The sequence below is a fragment of the Anser anser genome (assembly GCF_964211835.1).
Source record: "Anser anser genome assembly, chromosome: 13".
NCBI classification, from domain to species: Eukaryota; Metazoa; Chordata; class Aves; order Anseriformes; family Anatidae; genus Anser; species Anser anser.
Genome location: NC_139734.1, coordinates 21,276,224 through 21,285,259, shown reverse-complemented (window position 1 = coordinate 21,285,259; position 9,036 = coordinate 21,276,224). Strand labels below are relative to the sequence as shown.

Below are 9,036 nucleotides of genomic sequence, written 5' to 3'. Positions count from 1 at the left end.
CATGTCCAGACGGGGTCGTCTATTGAATAAGGCTCTTTTATTCTGCATGGGGCAGGGGATTTGTGGCCATGGTCCCCCTTTTATTCCTCTCTCTATGGAAACCCAGATCATGGGGAGAAATATGCGAGGCTGAATAAAGAAAAGCAGCAGAAAGGACCGCTTGAGAGCGGCATCTGTTACACTTGGGAAGTTAGACTGACAGGAAAGAGCTAAAGAAACCCTCTCCAGCAGATTAGTTAGAACAGCAAGAAGATTTAACTATATGCAGATAAAAACACTTTAAAATACGGCGGGCTCGCCCACGGGCGAGGTGCGAGCCCCTCGGCCGGGAGCGGAGCGCTGCCCTGCCCCGGTACCGCGAGCCCTGCGGCTCCGTCCCCTGCCCCGCACCGCCGGCACCGAGCGGCGGCTCTGCGCATCTCTTTTCACGGGCAACGGGAGTGGAAAAATTGTTTCGCAAGTTCAAGTGCAAATTAATTTTAAATAATTTAGTTACGTTTTTATACAGCCTGGATTTTTTTTCTTTCTTTCTTTCCTTCTTCCGCGGGCGCCGGTGATGTTTATTTTGCGAAGCTCGTGCAGGAGGAGGGGGGGGGGTAGGGAAGGAAAAAAAAAAAAAAAAAAACAAAAAAAAAAGAAAAGAGGCGAGCAGAAAGCCGCGGAGCGCCCGTACAGCTCCGTGGGTGCCCTCCCCGCCGTGCCCAGCGCCTCCGGCGGGCCGGGCTCGGCTGGGCTGGGCTGGGCTGGGCTCGCAGCCCCTCTCGCAGGGACATTTGTCACCCCTGACCTCCCGGCTGACCCCTCCCGCAGCACGCCGAGCGCCTCCCGGCTACCTGCAAACTTTTCTCCGAGCCGCCCCGGGCCCGCCGGGGGGACGCGGCCGGCAGCGGGCGGCCCGGGAACGGCCCCGGATCCCACCCCCCCCCCCCCGGCCCCGGAGCCTCCCCCCGGCCCCGGAGCTGCCCCGGCCGCGGGCTGCGGCGTGCCCGAGCCCCGCGGATCGCTGCCCGCTGCGGGGCCGGGGGCGGCGGTGCCCGGCTGCGGAGGAAGCGGAGGAGCGCTCACCTTGGGTCTAGCTATTTTCTTGAATTTTCTTCAGATCTGTCTTCTCAGAGAAACTAATGCCTTAATGACTTTCGGGTAGCTGCAAGCCTTCTTTTATTTCTGCTAAATATATGAAAATGTATGCAAATTTAAATCAAGCTTAACCTAGGAGCTCTTGCAATATATTTAATGGAATTTCAAACCAATAAGGGAACTCCGATGCAGCCCTCTGCAAGTGCAAACACAATTACGCAGCCGGGCTACCTCCGCGATTATGCAGGGAAAGGTCAGCCGCTAACTTCGGAGCCGGCCCGAGGTACGGGGCCGGGGGGGGGGCGGGGGGCAGCGGGGCTCGGTGCCCCCCGGCAGCCCCGGGGCACGGCGGCGGGGCCGCTCCGCAGCTCGGGGCCGGGAAGGGGGCGCGGGGCTTTACGGCCGCGGCGCTCGGGAAGCGCCTTTTGGGGCGAGTTTTTGATTTTTTCGTTGTTTTCGCTCCGCGGGAGCGCACGGCCCGGGGGAGGGCGGGGGGGGGTGGGGGGGGCGCGGGGCGGCCCGGGGGCAGCGCGGGGCGGGCACGGAGCGGGCACGGGGCGGGCACCGGGTGGGGGGGGGGGTGCGGGGGGGGGGGGGGCACGGGGCCGGGGCCGGGCTTCTCCGGGGTGGTCCCGCCGTGCTGCCGCCGGGGCGCCGCCGCTTAACCTGTGCGTCGCGCTGCCGGGCGCTAATCGCTCCGCATTTAAGCCGTGCCCCGCGCCCACCCCCCCCCCCCACCCCGCCCGGCTCCCCCTCTTCCAGCCCCCCCCCCCCTCCCGCCCGCCGGGCGCGGGGCGCAGCGCGGAAGGAGTTAAGCGGCGGGGCCGCGCCGCGGCCGCCCCCCGCAGCCGGCGGAGTGATTCACTTCCTGGCCGCGGCCCGCGCGGCTCCCCTCGCCCCGCCCCTCGCCGCCTCGCCCCGCCCCACCAGGCCGCCCATTGGCCGGCGCGGAGCGGGCCCGGCGGCGGCGCTCCCCCATTGGGCGTCGCGGCCGCCAGTCGCGGCGCGGCCGCTGCCCGGGCCGCCGTGCCGGTGGATGTCAAAGGCTGCGGCGGCGGCGGCGGCTCAGTATAACTCGTGGGGGCTGCGCGGCGGCCATGGCCACAGCCGCCTCCAACCCCTACAGCCTGCTGGGCGCCGGCGCGCTCGGCCCCGCCGACGGCGCGGGCATGCAGCAGGGCGGCGCGTTCCGCGGCCCGCAGAAGCTGCTGCAGGGCGAGTACCTGCAGGGCGTCCCCGGCGGCGGGCACCCGCTGGGGGGGCACCACTGGGTGACGGGCCTGGGCGACGCCGGGGCCTGGCCCGCCGCGCTGGCCGGCGGCCCGCTGGAGCAGCCCGACGTGAAGCCGGGCCGCGAGGACCTGCAGCTGGGCGCCGTGGCGCACCACCGCTCGCCCCACGTCGCGCACCACTCGCCCCACGCCACGCACCCCGGCGCCTGGGGCGCCAGCCCCGCGCACAGCGCCGCGCTGGCCCCCGCCGGGCAGCCCCTGGGCGCCTACCCGCAGGCCGGCTTCGCGGTGGGCGGCATGCTGGAGCACGGCGGCCTCACCCCGCCTCCCGCCGCCGCCGCGGCCGCCGCCGCCGCGGCCGCAGCCGCAGCCGCCGCCGCGCAGGGCTTGCACCCGGGGCTGCGCGACGGCGGCGAGCACGGCGAGCTGGGCGGGCACCACTGCCAGGACCACTCGGACGAGGAGACGCCGACGTCGGACGAGCTGGAGCAGTTCGCCAAGCAGTTCAAGCAGCGCCGCATCAAGCTGGGCTTCACCCAGGCCGACGTGGGGCTGGCGCTGGGGACGCTCTACGGCAACGTCTTCTCGCAGACCACCATCTGCCGCTTCGAGGCCCTGCAGCTCAGCTTCAAGAACATGTGCAAGCTGAAGCCGCTGCTGAACAAGTGGCTGGAGGAGGCCGACTCCTCCACCGGCAGCCCCACCAGCATCGACAAGATCGCGGCGCAGGGCAGGAAGAGGAAGAAGCGCACCTCCATCGAGGTGAGTGTCAAGGGCGTGCTGGAGACGCACTTCCTCAAGTGCCCCAAGCCGGCCGCCCAGGAGATCTCCTCGCTGGCCGACAGCCTGCAGCTGGAGAAGGAGGTGGTGCGGGTCTGGTTCTGCAACCGGCGGCAGAAGGAGAAGCGCATGACGCCGCCGGGCGAGCAGCAGCAGCAGCAGCAGCAGCACGACGTCTACTCGCACGGCGTCAAAACGGACACGGCCTGCCACGACCTCTGACCGGGGCTGGCCGGGCGGCGGCCCCGCGGGCTCGGACCTGTGCGCGCCGGGGGGGGGGAACAGGCAGCGGCCCCCCGCTGCCCCGCAGCACCCCCCCCCCGTGCCCCCCTGCCTCCCCCCCTCCTGCCCTCCTCGCCCCGTCCCTCCCTCCTCGCCCCCCGCGGGCCGGAGCGCGGCGGGGACCCGCGGACAAGGCTCGCTCTCGGTCCCCGCCGGGACGAAGGGGAAAACGGGAAGAAGGGGGGGGAAATAAATAATAACAAAACAAAACAAAAAAAAAAAACAGAACTGAAAACGGAAAGGAAAAGAACGCGAAAACCGGAGGAAAAAGCGAAAACCCGACGACGAAAAAGGAAAGACAGATGTGTGCCTATGAATAACCTTCCAGCGCCTTGGTTATATCAGCTGTATTTCAGGTGAATCTGTTTTACAATAGACTAGTTTTGCATTTTTAAAGACTTCTATAGCGTTTTTAAATGTCTGAGGTGTTTTACTACAAACTGTACACAATATTTGTGACCTAATTTCTATCGGATCGAGCAGCCCAACCTTCCTCCCTTCCCCGCGCGCCGCCAATGTCACCGGGCGGGGACGGGACGGGGCAGGGCGGCCGCGGCCCTTCCTCCCCCCGTGCCCGTGCCCGGTTCCCCCCCCCGGCAGCCGGGGGCTCCCCTCGGCGCCTCCGCACCCGCGGAGCCCCGAGACGGGGCTCGTTGGGCGCAGCTCTTCCTTCCCTGCCTTCCCGAGGACCTCCGAGCACCGCCAGACGGGCGGGTCGCCATCCCGCCCCCCCCCCCCCCCCATTCTCCCAGGGAAAAAACAAAACAAAACAAAACAAAAAAATAAACCAAACAAAAAGATGCTAACGCTAATTGCCGAGGGAGCCGAAATTAAAGCAGCACAAACAAAATCGCGGCATTTGCCGGTCCTTTTCTCTCCGGAGATGAGCCGGGCTTTTTGAGCGGCGCCAGGCTGAGAGGTCTGTAGTAAAACACCTTCGTAATTCTGCGCTTCGGCTTCGGAAATCAGTTTCTCTGTATTTTGTTTCGGTAGTGGAGAGGAATGAGGTGTCTCATCGATTTCGGGGGGAGGGAGGGAGGGAGGGAGGGAGGGGGGCAGAAACCGCCCGCATTCGGTTCACGCTGAGCTTGTTTCCGCGTCACAGGGAGCTGCTGGATCTGTTGGAAAGCTTTTATAAATATATATATATATATATATAAAGAGAGAACAGGGAGGAAAAAACGAACGAACAAAGCAAAAGTCAACGCAACGCTAACGACCTAACCCATTTCTTTTCGGCGCAGGGAAGCGCGGAGCTGTTACACCCCCACCCCCACCCCCCACCCCCGGGTGCGCAGCGCTCGGGCACGGCCGGGCCGGGCCCCTCGCAGCGGCTCCCCGGGGCTGCCGGGCCGGGCCGGGCCCCCCCCCCCCACCTCCTAGCCCCCAATCCTCCCCCCCCTCCCCCCCGGCTGTCAGATTTTTCCTTTCGACATTTATATTTTTCAAGTATTTTTCAGTAAGCGCTATTAAAAAAAAAAAAAAAGATTAAAAAAAAAAAGAAAGAAAGAAAGAAAAAAAAAAAAACAACTCGACACTGAGGACCTGCCTATTTCTGCCAACTTTATAACTGTACAGTTTTGTATATTAAACGTTTTTTGGAAGTTATTAATTTAAAGAAAGATCATTTAGTTTATTCATTTAGTAACTGATGTATAATAAACGCTATTTTCATTAAAGGTTGCTTTTTTCAACTATTTTATCCAAAATTGCCTATTGCAGTTGCCAACAATTATTTATTTTCAATAAATTCCGCATTATGTTTAAAAAAAAAAAGAAAAAAAAAACGTTTCAGAAAGAAAAAAAAACAAAAACAAAAACCAAACCTAGATGGGTGTCGGAAACAAATCACGGAACGCAGCCGCTGTAACGTTTGGTGGTCGACCAGTTTCAGTCAAGGGGTTTATAGCGACGCAATATTTTATTGTTGTAAAACAAAAACTAAAAAAAAAAAAAAAAAAGGTTTAAATAAATAAACATTTTTACAAAAGCCGACCGGACAGCTTCGTGCCGCCTTGTTTGAGCGCCGGGGGGCGGCGGGGGTCGCCCCGGCCTCGCCCCCCCCCCCCCCAGCACCCCCCCTGCCCCTCCCCGCACCTGCCGGGGCCGCGGGACCCCCCGGGGGAACCCCCCCCCCCTGCTCCTCGCCATCTCCTCGGCGGGGCTGGGGGGGGGTTTTGCCTTTTGTTCCTCGCCCCCCCCCCAGCCGCCGGGGGCGGGTTACGGTGGGGCCGCGGCTGCTTCGCCCCCGGCCCCCCCCCCCCGGGCGGCCCGGAGGAACAATGGGCGGCACGGCCCGGCCGGGGCAGGGCGCACAATGCCCGGGGGGGGCCGCCCCCGGCACAGCCCCCCCCCCCCGAGGAGGGGCAGCGGGGCCCCGAACAATGGGGCCACGCTTTGGGGTTCGGCCCCGAGCACCGGGGCCGGGCGAGCGCCGCAGCCGGCACCGCTTGGGGGGGGGGCTCGGGGGGCGGTGGGGGCCGCGGGCAGCCCCCGGAGGCTGCGGCTGCTCCAGGCCGGCCCCGGCGGTGCCGGGGGGGCACCTTTTGGCCCTGCCGCTCTCCGCTCCGCGAGGGGATGCTGCTGCTCGTCCCCGCCTGGGACGCCAAGCCGCAGCTAGGGCAAAAAGGGTTAAAACGGGAGGAGAAGGAAATAACAGCCCCCCCCCCCCAACCCCCCCCCCAACACCCCCATTTCGCAGCCGGCTCCAGAAACAAAACAAACGAGCCCCGAGCAGCGTGTGCCGCGCCGCCAGCTCAGCGCCACCGGCCGCAGCCGCTACGGAGCCGAGGAAAAGCCGCAGCCCAAGGCAGCCGCGGCGGCCGCACGGCTCGGGATACCCGGGGCCCTCGGAGGTAAAAGCCCTTACAGCCGCCGTGGGCTCGGACGGACGGCGGTTCGCTGAAATGAGCCCATTCCAGAGCCCTTCGGCCGCTCCGTAAATGCAACTACAGCAAGCGCGGGGTCGTTTTGCGTTATTTTCCGACGAACCTCGTCAAGAGACAAAAGAGACGCGCTGAACGAAGAAATAAAGTTTATCGGCAGAAGTGCTCCAAAGACTACTCGAAAGCCAGGAAAATCGGGAAGGAGGACGGCATTTAAACGAAGAGAAGGAAATTCTCCCTTCATTATTCCCCCGCACTTCGGTATTCCTGCGAGCAAAAGGAAACTCTTTTGTGCCACCTAATGTTAAGTACACATCACTGTTGTCTTCGCTGCCCACCGCACGCCATGTGCGCGGGAGGCCGGAGGGTGCTGCCCCCGCACAGCACCCAAGGCACAGCACCCAAGGCACAGCACCCAAGGCACAGCACCCAAGGCACAGCACCCAAGGCACCAGGTGCGGAAGAAGCCTTGGCTTCGCTCTCAAGGACCAGGGATTCTTCTGAATTCAGGAAATCATTAAAAATAAATAAATAAACCAAGAGGGGGCGGAAGGGAGCCCGGGGGAATAAGCATGAGAAGGACAGATTCCAAATTAGGTCTTAGTTATGATAGAGCAAATCCAGAAGGAGCACATCCAGGCTTTGGGAAGCTGCCCGCCACCGCGAGGAGCCCAGCTCTGGCTGGGAAGCCCTGGGCTTACAGCAGCTCCTCGGCCAGCTCCCCTCCAGGCCCGGGGCCCTTGGTCGTGGTGTGCCCCCCGGCACGGCCCTGGCACGGCCAGGATTTATGGCGCGTGGCTGCAGCCAGTCACACCAATGGAGATACTGCTTCCGTACGGAGACACCTCACACGCTCCTGCAGAAGAAAGGGCTGGAGGAATGCATTTCTCTGGTAGCGATGAATTGCACTGCTCTTGTGATTTTGGCGGAGGGCGTTAAGCATTTTTAACACTTTTTGAGGCTGCATCTCCTTTGCTTTTTAAGTTATTCAAACAGAAGAGAACTGGAGGCTTCCTTCGTATTTAATTTTCAAAAATTCTCAAGCCGTGCTCTCCTCCCCTTTAGAGAAGGCCAGGACAATACAAGGGTGTTCACCTGAAAGCAAAAGTACTAAAAGCAAGCAGAGATGCTGGCTGACGTTATAGCAGTCCTTACCACCATGCACGCACCACAGGGACCAGTAAATCCATACCTAGACTGCACTTGACCAAGAGGCTTTCAAAATCCTTCAAAAGAAAGTAGTTGGAGTTTTTCCTTCTTTGTTTTTAAGCAGTAATTTTATAGCTTCAGGCAGAGCAGACCACAACATCTGGCCACACTGGGCCCTGCACTGGCGTGCCAAAACACGGCTGATTTTTAGGACAGCCCCGCACCCAAATGGAGGTAGGGTTCAAACCCAAATCCTTCCCCAGCAGCCAGGCAGCAAGCAGCTTTGGAGGGGGTCCGCGCTGCAGCCCTTCGGCCGAGGGTCCGGTCCCCAGACATAGTTCATCGTTTCACTCACCAGGGCGGCTTCCATTTACTTTCGGGAGACCAGCCATGCAAACGAAGTTATTCATTTGCGTCTTCGCACAACCCAACTCCAAGACCCCGTCCTAGAAACCAAGATCCTAGGCAGGTGAGCGATCCTGCCGAGTACCCCTGAAAGCAGAGGTCAGGCCCACGTTTGCACTTGCTTTCCCCTTTTGCTAAACCAGTGTCCTGTAACCAATAGACCAGAAAGGCTCCACAGCAATTACATATTTAGGATATGTGATAGCTGCAGTTAAGATCTTTATGACTGATTGCAGGATAAAATTTACTTCAAATGTGCAAGGGCCCATTTTTAAACCACAGTCTTTCAGCTGGTTTCCATTATATATATTCTGAAGAATCAAAAGCAATTACAGTGTACAAAGTATAAATGGTAAATAATTTCCAAATCAGAACCGTTATTAAAGCAATAAGCATCTATTTTTGTTAACACTGTAAGATACGGAGAGGGCCAAACTAAATAACTTTTGGTTTAATATGATGAAAAGAAAGCTAGACTTCTACTTCTGCTCCAACGGTGCATATGTGAAATCTTGTCCCAAACGGAGTTTGGGGTGAGTTTTTGAAGATTTTGGAAAGCAGGGCAAGCTACCCTCTTACGCGGTGGTGATGTGCATGGTACCTTGGTTTAAGCTTGTACCTGTGACCCGTGGGTGACGTTGCCGGCTGCTGGCCACGGGTAGGACCAGGTCCTCTGTTACATCGGTAACCCGGCGTTAAATCCTGGGAGAGCACGGGGGCAAGAGAGCGTCATTGGTAAGAGCCTGCCACAAGAAGTTAAGAAGCTAATGGTAAATATCATTTCTGCTGGCTCGCGTTTGACTGTATTATCGATTGCTGGGTTCTGGCTCCGCAGCCTCGCGCTCTCCCTGATCAATTTTATACCAGAAAGTGGCGGCACAGAGCAGCGCTAAAACGGCACTGAGAAGTCTGCTTCTGCAAAAGGATTTTTAAAAACGCGAATATTTCTAGCAGTGATTGTTCGAAGGCAGGCAGCAGCCTTTCTCGCCACTGTTGGTTACTATTAAGGGACCGAAAATGCGACTCCATTCTTTTGCCCCTGCATTTTTCTTTTTAAACGATGCCAGTCCTTGACTCTGCACCTCGAGTACAAATAATATTTACCCAGCGTAGAAACGCCATTTTTGTGCTGCAGCTCTTTTCCTTTTTGGCCGAGGCATGAAGTTTTGTTTTGCATATTTATCTGCCGACTTTGGGAAGACGAATAAATAAATAAATACAAATCA

The 9,036-nt window shown here is 59.6% G+C and overlaps 1 protein-coding gene across 1 annotated transcript; it reads left to right on the top strand.

Annotated features, from left to right (window-relative positions):
• The first annotated feature begins 2,055 nt into the window (after window positions 1–2,055).
• Window positions 2,056–3,455, top strand: POU3F4 (POU class 3 homeobox 4). Its single transcript, XM_083796842.1, has one exon. The coding sequence runs from the start codon at window positions 2,175–2,177 to the stop codon at window positions 3,309–3,311; it is 1,137 nt and encodes a 378-aa protein (XP_083652968.1). The 5' UTR covers window positions 2,056–2,174; the 3' UTR covers window positions 3,312–3,455.
• Window positions 3,456–9,036: the final 5,581 nt, after the last annotated feature.